The following is a 17,824-nucleotide window of genomic DNA, read 5'->3' on the forward strand; positions in this document are numbered from 1 at the left end:
TCCCAGCTGTGCTCAGGAATTGCCTTGCATCTTTTCTTGGTCAGAGCAGAGTTACACACATGAGCTAATTCTAGGAAAACCTGTGGCTCGGCTGTGAGGGCCTGGCTCTGAGGAGATGGGGTTCCCTTAGGAGGGAAGGCAGGTGGCTGGCCTGTGGGGGTGGCCAGTCCTCAGAGTGGACCGTGAGCCTGTTCCCTGGAGCTGTGGGTTGGGAGGGTAGGGGGTGCCATTTGTGGGGGAAGACATGCAGGGTGGCCTGTGGTATCACGGGTTCCCTGTGCCATCTGTAGCAGGGGCAGTGCCTCCGCCAGCCTCTGCCTGGAACACGGGCTGGCCACCGTCCTTGGATGGCAAGTGCGTCTCTCTCAGCCAGCCCAGACCTGTGCCCCACTGTCCCTATGCACCCGAGTCCCCAGCTGCTTCTCCGGCTGTCCGGAGGAAGGGGCTTTGCATCCCAGGCAGTGGCCCTCCTACCCCAGCCTCCTGTGGCCTGAAGCCACCCACCCCAGGGCCCTGACATGGCTCCTCCTTTCCATCTCAGGTTCACCCCTTCCCACGAGGCCTTTCCCATTAGGCCTTCTGGGCTGTGGCCGGCTCTTGGGAGACAGTCCTTGTGCTGGCCCCTCATCCTACCCCGGAAGACGCCTCCTCCGTCTGGGGAATACTCTGTCGAGTGTCATTTGACACTTGTCTTGAAAAAGCACAGCCTCATCTGGGTGCCGTGGCTCATGCTTGTAATCCCACTGCTTTGGGAGGCCAAGGCAGGGGCATTGCTTGAGCCCTGGACTTCAAGATCAGCCTGGGCAATGTAGTGAGACCCCTGTCTCTGCAGAACATAGAAAAAACTAGCTGGGGCCGGGCGTGGTGGCTCACAGTATAATCCCAGTACTTTGGGAGGCTGAGGTGGGTGGATCACCTGAGGTCAGGAGTTCGAGACCAGCCTGGCCAACATGGTGAAACCCCATTTCTACTAAAAATAAAAAAATTAGCTGGGCATGGTGGTAGTTGCCTGTAATCCCAGCTGCTCGGGAGGCTGAGGCAGGAGAATTGCTTGAACCCAGGAGGTGGAGGTTGCAGTGAGCTGAGATCGTGCTACTGCCCTCTAGCCTGGGTGCCACAGCAAGACTCTGTCTCGGGGGGCGGGGGGGGAGCCTGGCATGGCAGTGTGCACCAGTTGTCCCAGCTACTTGGGAGGCTGAGGTGGGAGGGTCACTTGGGCCCATGAGATTGAGGCTGTCGTGAGCTGTGCTTGTACCACTGCATTCCAGCCTGGGCAGCAAAGCAAGACCCTGTCCCTAAAAACTAAAACAAACTGTAGTGGGAGTCGTCGGGCCTCTGCCTCCCGTGGGCTTGGCCGTGGGCTCGTGGCTTCTCCTGCCTCCTCCTTTGTGGTCGCTGAGCCCAGCCCTCCAGCCGCAGCTTCTGGGAGTGTGCACAGAAGCCCTAGACTGATGACTTCCACTTGGGGCATGTTCCGTGTGGCTGAGCTGGACAATGAGTGACTTATTCCAGCATTACATATTTTTCCTTTATTTTTTATTTATGGTTTTTTGAGACGGAGCCTGGCTTTGTCGCCCAGGCTAGAGAATGGTGGCACCATCTCAGCTCACTGCAACCTCTGCCTCTTGGGTTCAAGTGGTTTTCCTGCCTCAGCCTCCCTAGTAGGTGTGCAAAACCACTCCCGGCTAATTTTTGCGTTTATTATAGAGATGGGGTTTCACCATATTGACCGGGCTGGTCTTGAACTCCTGCCCTTAAGTGATCCACCCGCCTCAGCCTCCCGAAGTGTTGGGATTATAGGCATGAGCCAGCGTGCCCAGCCTCCTTTAACTTATTTTAAGATAGAGCTATGACTGTGTACCTCAAGTCCTTTTCATATCTGTAACTCATTGACCAGAACTTACATGGTTGAGGCAGGGAACGTAGCTACCCCGAAAATACTTTGTTGAAGCATTGGAGCAGGGTTTATAGAAAGGCAGAATGGCACCCGAGGCTCCAGGTAAATGCCTTAGGGAGGGCAGGATGTCATCTGCTTCTGGGTTACTTCCCAGTGAGGCGGTAGATGGAGAAGCAGGAGCAGGCCGGGGTGGCTGAGTCCGCATGGGTAGGGGACCGTTGCCTGGCTGTACCGGAGCTGCCCTGGGTGCAGGGTTCTGTGTGCGTCGTTCCGCTGGGAGCCAAGTGCGTTCTGTCCCAAGTCGGGTGAACCTTGGGGCCATCAGGGCTCCTTCATGCTGCTGTCACTGTGTGTCTGATTCTGCCTGAAAGTCGCTGGCTGTTTGTGATACCCCAGGCTATGCAGTACTGGGTATTTTTCTAGAAAGTCCCGTCCTTTCTCCCTTTTGCAGACAGCCGAGGCGCTGCAGCCCACACTACAGCCAGAGATGCAGCTGGAGCACGGGGCCATCCAGATCCAGTGAGCGGTGCCCACAGCACCAGGAGTGCCCACGACACCAGGAGCCCTTCGCCGGCCCCGCCCATGGCCCGGCCCCCATGCGCCCCGCTCTCACGGCTTCAGCACAGGCAGCGACTGCACGTGTTCTGCTGAAGTGCGTCTGACAGCTGCTGCCTCCGCGGGGAAAAGCAAGCGTCCTGTCCACTAAAAGAGCAGCGCCTACCGCCCCAGCCGGAGGCCCTTTCGTCTGAGTCGTGCTGTTGGTGTAGGAGGACGAGGGGAGGCGCAGTGCGCAGGAAATCAAGAACTATGATATTTTTCTGTTTAAACAGCTTTTTTTAATTTGCTATGGTGTTTATAACAAAAAAGAAAATTTGAAAAAAAAAAAAAAAAAATCCCAGGGGAGTAGCAGGAGCCCTTTGCTGTGTGCTCTGTTGAGTGTCAAGAGACAGGTGTTTGCAAAGCCAGTTCTCATTCTGAGGGTATTGCTGACCTCCTTTTCTAGGGGAAGTGCTGTCAAACACTGTAATTATGCATTTCTAATGAAATAAAATGTATTTATGACGAAGGCAGCTTCACGCTTTTCCTCCTGCACGAGGAGCCGTTTGGGCTCGCTGACTGCGGGGCCACACTGCTGCCATCTCTGCTGTGCACACAGTAGGTGTGGCCGCCCCAGGACAGTCTGAGTTCTGTTTCCATGTCGCAGCAGCTCTGCAGGGGAACCTGGTTTGGGACACAGCTGTGGAATGTCGTGTTCTCATAAACCACAGACCTCTGCCCACTCCGGAAGGCACAGTCCTGGGATCCCTAGAGGAAATGGCAGCCACAGAGGCAGGCCTTCCCATGTAAACAGTGTTTTGAGGCAGAGAAAATAGCTGCAAAGGGAAGTGCCGGGGGCAGTTTGGATCCCTTGTGACCGGCTGGGCCTAGCCTGCTCCACCCATGCCCTCCACTGGCGGCAGTTACATTAGGGGCTCCTGAAGGGCCTGCATGGAGCCATGTTCACTGACTTACAGCAGGGCCGCTCCGTGCTTTCTCTCGGAGGAGTTCTGCACTGCCATCCAGACGGTCATGGCTCCGGCCTGCCTCACCCCATCAGGATCCTGGGCTGGGTCCCCCTGTGGGTGACGGCCTGGGATGCGCTGCTCCTGTGCTCATGGGTTCTGTGTTTTCATCGTGGTGGGGCCACCTCTGAGGATAGGCACCGCTGCCTCAGGCCTTCTTGGAGGTCACCAGAGCTTGGTCACTCTCCAGGAGACAGAAACGTGAGAAAGGGCCAGTGGGAGGCGGGGCATGGACAGTCAGACAACACACGTCTGATTGGAGTCCCAGAAGGAGAAGATGAAGAAGAGAGAAGGAAGAGGCCTTGAACGGATTCAGGAAGCAGAGTATATAACCCCAAGTAGGAGAAAGAAAAGAGCAGAAATCTCCGCCTAGACACATGCCATTATCATGGGCAAAGACAATTTTGATGGCAGCCAGAGAGAAAGGACAGATGCCTGCAATGGGATGAAAGCCAGGTACCAGGCGTGGGCACCCTGGGTGCTGAGTGGCGGGGAAGCCACTGGTGCACGGAGGAGAGGGCTCGGCGCAGGGCTGGGTCTTCGGTGAACCTGTCGTGCAGGATGCTGTGACACGTTACCAACTGACCCAGCAGTTGCCCTCGTAGGGACCCATCCAGAGCGCTGAAGACAGCTGCCACACATGCACTTGTGCCTGGATGTGCCCAGCGGGTTTCCATCAGTACACGAAGGATGAACACAGAGCAGACTCCCGAGAATGAGGCGTCACATGAAGCCGGAACACTGACAAGAGCTGCAGTCCGGCCATAACGCGAGGGGCTGCGCCATGTGAGCCGTGTGCAAAGGACCACCTACTGTTCGATTCCATTGACGTGAAATGCCCAGAAAACACAGCTGCAGAGAGACAGATTCCTGGTTGCCAGGGATTGGGAGTGACTGTGAGTGGGCACGGGGTTTCTTTTTGGGTGATTAAAATGTCGTGGAATTAGCGGTGATGTGTGCACCGCTCTACACTGAAAGTCACTGAACTCTTCACTTAGAAAGGTGAATTTGTTGGTATATAAATTATCTCAAAATTACAAAAATAAAGAATTCAGTGATACTTAAATTTATAAACAAGAACTGAGGCCGGGTGCGGTGGCTCACGCCTATAATCCCAGCGCTTTGGGAGGCTGAGGTGGGAGGATTGCTTGAGCCCAGGAATTAGAGACCAGACTGGGCAATAGAGTGAGACCTCAACTCTACAAAAAAAATGTACAAAAACAATGAGCTGGCGTGGTGGTAGCACCTGTGGTCCCAGCTACTCGGATTCCTGAGGTGAGAGGATCACTCGACCCAGGAGGTTGGAGCTGTAGTGAGCTGTGATCATGCCACTGCAGTCCAGCCTGGTGACAGGACGAGACCCTGTCTTTAAAAAAATAAATAAATAAATGTCATTTCCAATGACACCTCCTTTCTAGGGCATTGTTAGGAACTTTCTTAAAGAGCAGGAATATTATGAATCCAGGGGAGGTGCCTAGAGCAAGATGGAGCCATGGACAGAGAGAATAATAAACACACATCCGTCATTTCATTGACACTTTACAAACAAAATACTGGAAATCATTGCTGTGTAACCTGGGACATGGAAGAAGGGGGGAGGTGAATTGTTTGTGTTGTCCTGCAGAAAAAGGCTGGAAGGGGCATGCAATCCTTCCTCCCTCCCCCCTCCCTCCTTTCTTTCCTTGCTTTTCCTCTTTCCAAAAGAGACAGAGTTTTTCTCTTGTTGTCCAGGCTGGAGTGCAATGGCATGATCTCGGCTCACTGCAAACTCCACCTCTTGGGTTCAAGCAATTGTCCTGCCTCAGCCTCCCAAGTACTTGGGACTACAGGCATGTGCCACCATGTCTGGCTAATTCTGTATTTTTCATAGATACCAGGTTTCTCCATGTTGTGGTCCGGCTGGTCTCGAACTCCTGACCTCAGATGATCCGCCTGCCTCAGCCCCCTGAAGTGCTGGGATTACAGGTGTGAGCCACCGCGCCCGGCCAAGGACCACGCAATTTTAAGTCCTCGAATTCACTATGACAAATGTGTCAGAAACAGCATGGAAAGCAAGCTCTTTACCAAATTGCCACCCAGCAGACTATGAAGCCATCTCAGTGCCACAGGTCGGGGCTTGCAGAATGTGACCAAATGTAATTAAGGCAAAAATTAATGAGAAGAAAAGTAGAAAATTTCTGAATGTTTGGGAACTTAATAACATTTAAATAACCCATAGGTCAGATAAGAAAACTGGACACATTGAATGACAAAATTGATCAGAATTCGGGGAATACATCTGCAGTTGTGATAGAGGAAAGTTAAAAGACAGGGAAAAATGAATGAAGTGAGGCACAGAGCATAGGGTAGATGCATCCGATAAAAGCAAAGTGGGTTCTTTGAGAAGACTGTGCGCTTCTACAGCCCTGGTCCACCAGTCAGGTAAGAGCAGGCACAAATGACAGGGTCAGAACCTGTGAACCCTTCAGACATAAAGACTCGAGGCTGTCTCAAAATGCCATGTTTGTCGGAAACGTTAGATGCAGTTGACAAATTACTAGGAAAAAACTTGTTTAGGAAATTTTTTTTTTTTAATGTATTTTAAGTTCTGGGGTACATGTGCAGGATTGTATCTTTAGGAAATCTTACCTGTATCTTGTCACAAAGAAAAACTCCAGGCTCAGCATTTCACTGTTTAAGAAAGAGTAACAGTCTTTTTAAAGTCTTCCTCATAGCTGAAAGTAAAAACGAGGCTCTCAGTTCTCATCTTGTTTTATGAGGCAGTGTAACCCTGACACCAAAACCCGACAAGGATGTTTCACAGAAAAAACAGAAAATCCAGGCCAGTGTCTCTCTTGAACATGCTAAGCAGCCCTAACGAAACGCGTGTAAGCCTGATCCAGTGGTACTGAGGGATGATATATCATGACCAGGTTGAGTTCAGGTATGCAAGGTTGGTATAATATTTCAAAAGTCTTTTTTTTTTTTTGAGACGGAGTTTCACTCTTGTTACCCAGGCTGGAGTGCAATGGCACGATCTCGGCTCACTGCAACCTCTGCCTCCTGGGTTCAGGCAGTTCTCCTGCCTCAGCCTATGTAATCCATCACACTAACAAAAGAGGTAAACTATATGGTTTTCTTAATAAATGCAGAAAAGTAATTTTGTAAAATTCAGTGCCCATGCATGATGAATTCTACCTAGTGTTCCATTATTGGAACGCTAAGCATGTGGGAGGTCTTTATATCCTACTGCTTGAGGTCATTGCCAAGCAGTACGTGACCTCAGGCGTAAATGGGTTCAGAGAACCTTTAGCAAACCAGGAATAGAAAGGACCTTCCTTCATTTGATCAAAGGTATCTATAAGAAATCTACAAGCAACCCCCTCAAGGATGGAAAGTGCAGAGCTGCCCCTGCCACCCCCCGCTGCTCCCTGAAATGTAACAAAGATGGCTGCCCCTCACAGCGATGCACCAGCACAGCAAGGCAAAAAAAGAGGCTTAAAAGGGTTGCAGGTGGTGACTCAGCCCTGTAATCCCAGCACTTTGGGAGGCCAAGGCGGGCGGATCCCTGAGGTCGGGAGTTTCAAACCAGTGTGACCAACATGGAGAAACCCTGTCTCTACTAGAAATACCAGATGAGCTGGGCATGGTGGCGTGTGCTGTAGTCCCAGCTACTTGGAAGGCTGAGGCAGGAGAATTGATTGAACCCGGGAGGCGGAGGTTGTGGCGAGCTGAGATGGCACCATTGCCCTCCTGGGCAACAAGAGCAAAACTGCATCAAGAAAAGCAAAAGCAGGCTTGAATATCTTGAAAACCAGAAACGAAGCTGTCAGTGTTTGCAGGTGACACGGTTACATGAGAAGAAAACCCCGAGGATCCCACAAGCAAACCACTCAAAGCACGTGAATTTGCAAGATTGCTGCCCACGAGGCCAGCATACAAAACCCGATTATGTTTCTAAATTCCGGAAACAGTAATGATCACTTACCAATGTTACTATGGACACTGAGAAACTTAGACTATGGAGAAGCAAATCTAACGCTGTCTGGGACGGAAAGCTGGAAGAGGTGAAGAAAACCTGAAAGGAAAAGGAGGAGGATCAGCCTGTTGGTGGGTGGAAGCCTCAGCATCGCAAAGACGATCATTTTTCTCTAAATGGTACATTCAGTGCAATTTCGGTGAAAATCCAAGCAGAGGTTTTCGTGGAAATTGCCATGTTTATTATGGAATGAATTCTGTTCCTTTGGGTGTGTACCCGGTAATGGGACCACTGGGTCAAATGGTCGTTCTGGTTCTGGGTCTTTGAGGAATCGCCACGTGTCTTCCACAGTGACTAAACTTACATGCACGTGTATTTTCACCATAGCACTACTCACAGTAGCAAAGACGTGGTATCAACCCAAATGCCCGTCAGTGAGAGACTGGGTACAGGACATGTGGCCAAGGTGGGCGGATCACTTGAGGTCAGGAGTTCGAGGCAGGCCTGGCCAACAGGAGGAAAACCCATCTACTAAAAATACAAAAATTAGCCAAGCATGGCGGCGTGTGCCTGTAATCCCAGCTCCGTGGGAGACTGAGGTGGAAGAATCACTTGAACCTGGGAGGTGGAGGTTGCCATGAGTCAAGTTCACGCCACTGCACTCTAGCCTGGACGAGAGAGTGAGACTTGTCTCAGAAGAAAGAAAAAAATGTGGTACCTACACACCATGGAGTACTATGCAGCCATGAAAAGGAATGAGATCGTGTCCTTTGCAGAGTGACAATCTAAAGGACTGAGATTTTTCTTTGATGTCAAGGAAATACCAGCCTCGAAAAGTCGGGGTAAGAGATCCCAAATGACTGCATTGGTTCACAGGCTCTTCCGGGAGACGGACAGAGGTGGACGTCCCCGAGCTCATTTTTCGAGGCTGGCATTTCCTTGGCATCAAAACCTGAGGACATCACAGAGAAGAAAATTACAGCCGGTTCTTACTTAGATAAATCTGAGCAAAATATTAGCACACCACATCTAGCAGTGGGCAGGCTTGTTCGGTAACGGGCTGTGGCCGGATTCAGTCAGGTGTCCCATTTTGTATTCAGCACCCGTGTTAAGCTCTTATTCATCATAACAGTTTCCCATAATCTAACAGTCTCAGTCCTTCAGATTCTCACCATGACGTGTTGTGTTTCGACCGTGACTGCAGGTTGGCTTGGCCTTAGAATGTCACTCAGTGTGACTCCACACACTGACAGATTGGAGGAGGAGAAATTCATGCCATCCTCACAGCTGAAGCAGACGCAGCTTTTGAGAAAATTGAGCATTCAAGACAAATGCTTAAAAAAAAAAAGCATTCTAGAAAATAAAAGGGAGTTCCCTTGACGATCAGGCGTTTCCACAGCAGCCTTGTAGCTGCAGCGTGCGTCCTGACATCAGGAGCGGGGCTGGGTGCCGTTCCCACAGCTGTTCAGCTGTGGAGGCCTCGGGAGCAGAGGAAGAAAAGAAAAGCAGCCAGAGGCCGATGCCGTGGAAAGGAAGACGCAAAACAAAACCCCCTATTCGCAGGTGATGTCGCTGTGTTCTGGAAAAGTCCAAATAATTTCCAAAGACAGCCTAATACTTTCCAGGGATAAATAGCAGAAATATTAAGAGATGTCAGCAAGTTTTGGGAGATGAAAGTCAGTATACTTGGCAGCCATGCATTGTTCAGAAAGCTGTGAGATACACAGGTGTCAAGAAATAACTCCAATTAAAGATGCAGGTGTCTGTGGGAAAGAGGGTGGAGGAGACCTAAATTAAGGGAGCCCCGTGCCGTGCCGTGGATTGCAGTGCACGCTGTGCTGACCTCTGCTCCGCCATCTCCCCTGTAGCTGGCTCCCGTTCAGGAGCCGACCTGCGGCTCCCCACCATTTGGACAAACCCTCAACCCCTTTGCACCTCCTGGGACTCACCTAACCAAAGTCCCAAACTTAGGTGCTGTGAACCTTTGCCTGCTCTGCACCTAAGGGTCAGAGACCCTGCACTGAGAGCTGCAGAGAGCGTGCACACCCGGTTGTATTTTTGCGGGAATACACTTCCCTTCCCTTTGTCTCTAACCTGTACGCCCCCTCCCCACCCCCACTCGCTGATGGGGATACCTCTCTGTTCATCAGCAGAAGCAATCAAAGGAAACCCCACAGGCACTCCCACCACATCCACTCACCCACCTGCCCTGCACCCGCCTCCCTCTGCTCCCCAAAATGGGCGGGTGCCCACCTGGCTTGCAGCCAGGCCACAGGAAGATGGCAAGGGTGAGCCCTCTGTGCGCTCGGCAGCCGGCAGCCATGAAAAGTGGGTCGGCTCAGATGGTGGGAACAGCAGGAAGGTGTGGACATCAGCCTGGCACTGGGCAGGGGCTGCAGCCAGGAGTGCCCCCTAACAGAATGGCATGGGGGCTGTGGCAGGCTCCCCTCCATCTCTGTCCCTGGAGTTAGACTAGACCTTGGCTGCCTCCGGATCGCAGGCTTGGACGGATGATGGATTGCCCAGTACGGCTTCCCAGGGGCGCTGGGCTGAGACCATCAGGATCCAGCAGCCATGAATGTGATGGATGAACCGAGACCAGTCGCCCAGCGGGGAACGACTTCACACATTTAAAGAGCACCAGGCGTTTCTACACAGTGGGAAGGACATCCATCCTGATTTTGAACTTTCCACAGTGGTGAAACTGAGGGTAGCAGTCTCTATGCCAGGAAAGGGCTCTTTTGTATAAGTGACACTCCGAGAGCCAGAGTCGTGGCCTGAGGGACGAATGTCAGGTGTGAGTCCTTGCGATGGAGCTGATTGGGTGCTCTGTCCCGCTTCCTGTCGTCCCCATGCTGCTGGGTGGGCTCCCTGTGCCCCCACCCCAGGCCCTGCAGGCTGGCTTCCCAGTGGACTCAGCTGTGGGAGGTCCTGGCAGGGTGGGAGCTCCTTCCCCATTTCCCCCATGCCCCCGTGACCACGGCACCATCCCTGGGATCTTTGCTCCTCAAGTCCCCTACCTGGCTGGTCTCTGGGTCTATAAGGAAACCGGTTCCCTGCAGGGACATACGTTCAACCTCTGTTAAAGCCTTGGCCCCCCTGAGCAGGGCCTGAACTGCCCGCACACCTGCCTAGCCGTGTTGTGGATGAACAAGCCTGTGGAGGGCAATTTCACTGGTGTTGGGGCAAGTCTGAGTCTAAGCACGCAGCAGGGGCAGGGATGACAATCACAGTAAGAGCAGTGCCCCAGGCAGCAGCCATCTACCGAGGACGCTGGGCCAAGCATTTATAGAAGCCGCCTGAAGAACCGCCCGATGGTACCTGCGTGCCTTGTCGGGGAGCACTATGGGCCACCTGCCGGGAGTTGGGACACTGGTGAGGGCTGTGAGGACCTGGGGTGGTGGGTGGCAGAGAGGCTTTGCAGTGGCCCAGCTCTGGTCTCTTCACTTGCTGGATGGTGGCTCAGCCCGACCTGTTTCACAGGTATAGGCAGCTCTGGGCTCAGAGCTGCCCGGCAGGGACGGTCCCTCCGCAGATCCTGCCTCAGCCAGCGCTCGTCCCTGCCCACGGCTCAGGGGATCCCAGCTCTGGCCGCTTCTGCCCAGAGGCAAATGAGCTTTGCCTAAAGCCCAAACCAAGTGGTCCCCACGAATGAAAGCAAAGCTGGAAACCCGTGTGCGTTCTGAGGCTGCTGCTGAGCCCGGGCTGGGTGAGCTCAGAGCCGAGAACCTCTCACCTGTGCGGGCCCTTGGCTTCCTCTGCACCCTCCCGAGCTGGGTTCCTGTCGCAGACTCTTGTTCAGGCCGGGCAAGGTAGGTGCGTGACAGGGAGTCCCCGGCTCAGGGCAGAAGGCGTTTGGGGAATCAGCGTGACCTCCAGTGGCTGGGAGGAGGCTGAGTGGGAAGCACGAGGCTGTGCCGGGGTAGGGCTGCCTGCTCCAAGACCCTGCCTGTCTTCCTGGGCTGGCACAGCCACACCTAGGCTCGGCTGGGCAGCTTGGACACGAGCTTTCCTTGGTGAGCCTCTCCACAGAGTGCCTCCTGGGTTCAGGCAATTCTCCTGCCTCAGCCTCCTGAGTAGCTGGGACCACAGGCACGAGCCACCACGCCCAGCTAATTTTTGTTATTTTAGTAGAGACGGGGTTTTACCATGTTGGCCTGGATGGTCTCGATCTCTTGACCTCGTCATCTGCCCGCCTTGGCTTCCCAAAGTGCTGGGACTACAGGCATGAGCCACCGCGCCAGGCCAGGGGACTTTTAAGAGAGACCAGCCACCCTCCCATAGAGGCCTGGGGAGCCGGCCAGCGACTGGCATGGGGGAAGCAGGCACTGCCCAGCATGCCGGGTGGACAGAGGCGTTTTCCACAGTTCTGGAGACGGAGCCGCACCAGCAAGGCTGGAGCTGAGCTCTGGGGTGAGAGCTGCGGGGGCCCTGGCTGAGCCTCATCTGCACTCACACCCCGTTTCCTTTTCTGTCAAATCCACGACGGGATCTGGGCCTGACTCCACCCCCGCAGCACCGAAGACACCGCCCTGAGCTCCCTTCCTCCTGTCTGGGGGTTGGGAGGAGTGGGTGGGCACCGCCTGTCAGGGGAGTAAAAGTCACAGGACCTATGAAGGAAGGGCAGCGCCCCCCAGGCCTGGGCCCTCTCAGCACATCTCTCCCGCTTGCTGCCAAAGCAGCGATGCCAACACCAGGCAGGGCCTGGTGGGTTGTGTGCATAGGGGTGGGAGGTGAGTGACAGGGTCTGCGGTGCTGGAGTGAGGACCTTGCCCCGAGGATTCCCTCCACCCTGGGCCCTCTCGCCTGGCGGGGACAGCGGGCTTCTGAACCTTCCTGGTGTCCTGAGGCTCTTCTTGAAACAGTCCCCACACGAGACCAACAGTCCCCGTGAGCGGGAGCCCCACACGGCCCAGATCAGCCTCAGTCTCGTCACCAGCTCGCTGACTTCTGGCACGGGAAGGTCCTGGGTGAAGAGTCCTCACTGCAGGCAAAGGAACCAGAGGGAGGAGTGAGCCAAGGCGGCTGCCCATGCCCAGGGGGTCTGAGTTGGGGCACGTTTCCTGCTCAGTGGCCCCCAGACCCGGCTGGCCGCTGGCCCTTGGAATAAGCAACAGGGCGCCTCGGTACCAACAGCCTCAGGGCCTCAAGCCCACCTGAGTGCCTGGAGCTGGTGAGCTGGGGAGCTGGGCTGAGGCGGGTGGGTGGTTAATGGAACCGTGCTTCCCTCAGGCCAGGCCTCCTGTCATGGCAAAGAGGTCACTGCTGGAGCCCCTGCCCCTGCCCCACACTTGGCTGCCCCCCAGGGCTGCTCCAGCCAAGCCTCTCCTGGAGGTCACGCCCTCTGCCACATCTTCCCATGCCCCACAGGAGCCAGCCCTGCTGGAGGAGGGGGTGCCCCCATGGGATCTGCCCCCGCCGCCGCCTTCAAAGACCTCCAGCTGTGACCACACAGGGCCCAGGCTCCGGTCCAGGCCGAGTGGGTGCAGGGCATGGCCTCTCTGTGGAGTCCCAGGCTCTCTGCCTCCAGGGGCCAGGCGTGCCTGAGTGAGGGCATCTTACTGGCCAGGGGGCCGGGAGGCCGGGTGGTTCAGGAGTCTCCCAGGGTGCCCCAGGCCAGGCTGATCACAACAGAGCAGCCTTGGCAGAGCTTCCAGCTGCCCCCTCCCCCGGCCTTTGCCCCACGGCTGCAATGGGGGCTTTTCAAAGCTGACCTCAGCACAGTGGCCATGGCGGATTCCAGGCCCTGGGAGGAAAGGGGGCGTCTGCCGTTTGCTAGAGTTTAGCACAAGCCCTGCAGATAGCAACCCTGCGCCCCGTGAATGAACTGTGTCTCACGTGCTGCCCTCTCCAGCCAGGGCCGGGTCCTAGAGGGCTCATGGGCTCCCAAGCTGGACTCCCTGCCCCAGTCCCTTCCTCTTCCCAGGCTCCCAGCAGAGCAGGCTGTCATTTCACCAACCAGCCATGGCGCTGAACCAGCATGGGGGCCAGAGCCTTGTGGGCTAATGGAGGTCAGGGGAAGGAGGTCGGGGGCCAGCCATTCTGGAGAGGGGGTGATTCTGCCATGGTGCAGGAAGCACAAGTCAATATCTGAATGTTTGGGGTTCTCACAACTGGGGAGGGGGCACTAGCAATTTGAGGGTTCAAGTTGGAGGAGGAAGGAGGGATGGAGGGAGGAGGGATGGAGGGAGGAGGGAGGAGGGATGGAGGGAGGAGGGCTGAAGGAAGGAGGGAGGAGGAAGGAGGGATGAAGGGATGGAGGGAGGAGGGCTGAAGGAAGGAGGGAGAAGGGAGGAGGAAGGAGGGATGGAGGGAGGAGGAAGGAGGGATGGAGGGAGGAGGGATGGAGGGAGGAGGGATGGAGGGAGGAGGGCTGAAGGAAGGAGGGAGGAGGAAGGAGGGATGGAGGGAGGAGGGCTGAAGGAAGGAGGGAGAAGGGAGGAGGAAGGAGGGATGGAGGGAGAGGGATGGAGGGAGGAGGAAGGAGGGATGGAGGGAGGAGGAAGAGGGAGGAGGAAGGAGGGAGGAGGAAGGAGGGATGGAGGGAGGAGGGATGAAGGGATGGAGGGAGGAGGGCTGAAGGAAGGGAGGAGGAAGGAGGAATGGAGGGAGGAGGGCTGAAGGAAGGAAGGAGGAGGAAGGAGGGATGGAGGGAGGAGGGCTGAAGGAAGGAGGGAGGAGGAAGGAGGGATGGAGGGAGGAGGGATGGAGGGAGGAGGGATCAAGGAAGGAGGGCTGAAGGAAGGAAGGAGGAGGAAGGAGGGATGGAGGGAGGAGGGCTGAAGGAAGGAGGGAGGAGGAAGGAGGGATGGAGGGAGGAGGATGGAGGGAGGAGGAATGGAGGAAGGAGGGATGGAGGGAGGAGGGCTGAAGGAAGGAGGGATGGAGGGAGGAGGGATCGAGGGAGGAGGGCTGAAGGAAGGAGGGAGGAGGAAGGAGGGATGGAGGGAGGAGGGCTGAAGGAAGGAGGGAGGAGGAAGGAGGGATGGAGGGAGGAGGGATCGAGGGAGGAGGGCTGAAGGAAGGAAGGAGGAGGAAGGAGGGATGGAGGGAGGAGGATGGAGGGAGGAGGAATGGAGGAAGGAGGGATGGAGGGAGGAGGGCTGAAGGAAGGAGAGATGAAGGAGGGGAGAGAGGAGAAGAAGGTGCCCAACCCCCCGTCCCCAGGAGAGGTGGTGCCCAGGGCTCCGGTGCCCTCTGCAGGGCTGGCTTCCTGTCTCCATGGCATTGCTGTCGTTCCTTCTTGGAGACTTGGGGTGATTGTGAGCCATACTTAGAAATACTGTGGAAGGTGACAGAGCCAAGGGGGGCACCCGACAGGACCCCAGGGACACCCTGGCCCATGTGAGACCATCTGAATGCAGGAGACGGTGGGCCCTGCGCTGGTGCCTGGGGTACCAGGGGTCTGCCCATCCTGCAGGGCACTGGTCAGATGCCTTGGCCCTGGGGGCCCCTGCTCATCAACTGCCACACCCTGGTTCTCTCCTGCAGTCCCGCTCTAGCCTGTGCCCACTGCTGGGGCAGGGCCTCGGGCAGCAGTGGTCAGCAGCCAGGAGGGTACCACTCAGGCTGGGAGAGGCCCATGGGGGGGTCAGCCTCCCCGGATCCAGGGCTGAGCCGAGTTACAGAGATAATGCGGACTCAGGCAGTGCACAGACAAGGCCGCAGCACTGGCAGACAGTACAGGAAACGGAGCGCGCACAGCCGGGCGGCACCGTGGTCCACACAGCCAGGCTCCTCGGGTGTGTCTCCTGCACACAGACATTTGAAGCCCTCAGCACCCTTAGAATCAGGACAGGGACAGGTCCCTCTGAGACCCCACTGCAGCCTGGCCACTGTCCCCACGAGGTTCTGAGAGCAGAGTCCGCAGGCGTCACGCCCTGCCCTGTCTTCAACAGCCTGAGCAGCCCCCTGGTCCCTCTGTGCTGTGGGCACTCGGGGTGCTTTGCAGGTACCCTCAGCCGGGACGGCCTCTCACTTCCTACTGATGAGATCCTGGGTGGGCAGGGACAGCAGGGGTGAGGCTCAGCCTGGGCCGTCAGCGACGTGAACACTGTCAGTTTAATTGATGTGGTGACTCCCCGCTCCCTGTGACATTGTTCTTTCTCTGTTATGATTAATCCGTGTTCTACAGGGCGTCCTTCAAAGCCATGGGAGCATCCACGCGTCGCCAGGCTTCCAGCTGCTCGTCTGAGCGTGCACATGTGTAGCAGGCTGTCTCCCGGCACCGTCAGCTCCCACACCACCCATCAAGCCGGCTACTGAGTACTTGGGCATGGCCTCATAGCCCCGGAGGGTCAAGATCTCTTATGAGCCTCTGGTGTTTTCCTGCCCAGACTGGACCTGGTCGTTTCTCCTGGGTGTCCCGGGCACTCTGCATGGAACGCCATACTGAGAAGCTGAGGTCTGGGTGCTGGGGATGCTCATGTTTTCGGAGGCCGGGCGTCAAGGGGCTTCCAACCCCAGCCTCTCGTGGGATGATGGGGCAGCTGGGCACGGGCGTAGCTGAGAACAGAATTTCACCCCCGAGGCTCTGGGACTGGAGTTGCAGAAGAGCAGCTGCCCAGGGCCACTCAGTGTGTCCTTTACAAAAACAAACAGTTGAAAACCCCAGATGTCTAACAGTGAGCAATGATTTGGCGAGCTGCGGTTCGGGGTCTGCCCTGAATTCTTGGCTCCTGGACCGTGCCTGGGGGCGGAGGATATCAGCAGGAATCTCAGAGGGCAGCTGAGGGAAGCTGGAGGAGACAGAGCTTTGGGAAAACAGCTTCAACTTTGCTCTTGGATAAAGGAGCCAAGGGCAGGGCACAGAGCCAGGGTCCATGGGCAGTGACACTCCGTCCTTTTCAGGGTCCACAAGCACCCACACGCCCTCCTTCCCTGTGTCCACAGGCGGCTGACACACCCTCCCTCCCTGTGTCCACAGGTGGCAATGCTCCCTCCTTCCCATTGTCCACAGGCGGCCACGTTCCTTCCTTCCTTGTGTCCACGGGCAGGAACGCTCCCTCCTTCCCTGTGTCCACAAGTGGCCGACACACCCTCCTTCCCGGTGTCCACGGGCGGCCATGCTCCCTCCTTCCTGGTGTCTATGGGCGGCTGACACTCCTTCCTTCCCAGTGTCCATTTCCACAGGTGGCTGACACTTCCTCCTTCCTGGTGTCTGTGGGTGTCCGACACTCCCTCCTTCCCGGTGTCCATGGGTGACTGACACTCCCTACCTCCCGGTGGACACGGGTGGTGACACTCCTTCCTTTCCGGTGTCCATGGGTGCCCAACACTCCCTTCTTCCTAGAGTCCATGGGCAGCTGATGCCCCTTCTTTCCTGGTGTACACGGGTGGTGACACTCCCTCCTTCCCAGTGTCCTTGGGCAGCTGGTGCTCCCTGCTTTCCAGGGTTCCAGGGGAGGCCCTATCCCCTGAATCTTGAGTATGATGCCAGGGAGCTGGGGGAGAGGGGCGACACTTGACGACAGGCCATAGCCCTCATATCCAGCCACCCCTAAGGGAGCGCAGCTGCTCCACACAGCAGAATTCTCTCTGCACAGAGGCCAGCCCTAGCACTTCCAGACACCCCTTCTTGCTGATGTCCTTATGTCTTTTTCCAGCGTGAAGTTGATGGTTCCCAGAGCCTGCGGGCAAAGCGTTCCCTGGCTCACTTCCTGCTGTATGAACTGGAACTTTTCACTGCGGTCTAAAAATAATCCCAGCACTTTGGGAGGCCAAGGCAGGAGGATCTCTTGAGCTCAGAAGTTTGAGTCCAGCCTGGACCACATAGCACAACGTCACCTCTACTGAAAAAAAGAAAAATCAGTTGGGTGTGGTGGCTCACACCTGGAGTCCCAGCTCCTTGGGAAGTTAAGGCGGGAGGATCGCTTGGGCCCAGGAAGTGGACACGGCAGTGAGCTATGATGGCGCCCTGCACTCCAGCCGGGGACAGAGCAGACTGTCAGTCATCGTCATCAACACCATCACCTCTCAACCGTCAATAGGACCTTATTCTACACTGACGATGTCGCACAACCCCGAATAGACGAAAAGGCTGGTGAAAGTGCACTTCATACAGGTGACGTGTATGGTCTGTAATTATATCCAATGAAGCTGTTATTTTGTAAAGGGATGGATCGTTCTAATAACACAAATAAACGACAATGCTGTGACTCTTTGGCACTTTCCTGTTTTTTCTCTGTTCGCTCCTTGGATCATCCAGCATATGGTGGGAAGAAGGCTCGCTTTTGCTGTGTCTCCACCTTGCCGATGGATGAGGCCCACATCCCAGGTGGGAAGTGCTGGGGTGGAGACTCCAACCCACAGCCTCTGTCCAGGGCCTGTGCCGTGTGTCGTGACAGCCAGACTTTCATCATCCCAGCCTGATTGGTCCTGTCTAATGTGGACATTCTCGGGTTCAGT

At 55.7% G+C, this 17,824-nt stretch overlaps 1 protein-coding gene across 28 annotated transcripts in view; it reads left to right on the top strand.

Annotated features, from left to right (window-relative positions):
• BANP (BTG3 associated nuclear protein) overlaps window positions 1-17,574 on the top strand; it is a 156,490-nt gene extending 138,916 nt beyond the window's left edge. For 23 of the 28 annotated variants that reach the window (XM_035282155.3, XM_078357950.1, XM_078357955.1 and 20 more), the window contains one exon: window positions 2,349-2,960. In XM_035282155.3, the coding sequence (XP_035138046.1) occupies window positions 2,349-2,420 (72 nt within the window). In that variant the 3' untranslated portion in view covers window positions 2,421-2,960. Of the gene's footprint in view, window positions 1-2,348; window positions 2,961-15,551 lie in introns of those variants that run through there. The other 5 variants (XM_078357957.1, XM_054248588.2, XM_078357945.1 and 2 more) reach the window with 1 other exon arrangement.
• The last annotated feature ends 250 nt before the right edge of the window (window positions 17,575-17,824 follow it).

The sequence above is a fragment of the Callithrix jacchus genome, chromosome 20 (assembly GCF_049354715.1).
Source record: "Callithrix jacchus isolate 240 chromosome 20, calJac240_pri, whole genome shotgun sequence".
NCBI classification, from domain to species: domain Eukaryota; kingdom Metazoa; phylum Chordata; class Mammalia; order Primates; family Cebidae; genus Callithrix; species Callithrix jacchus.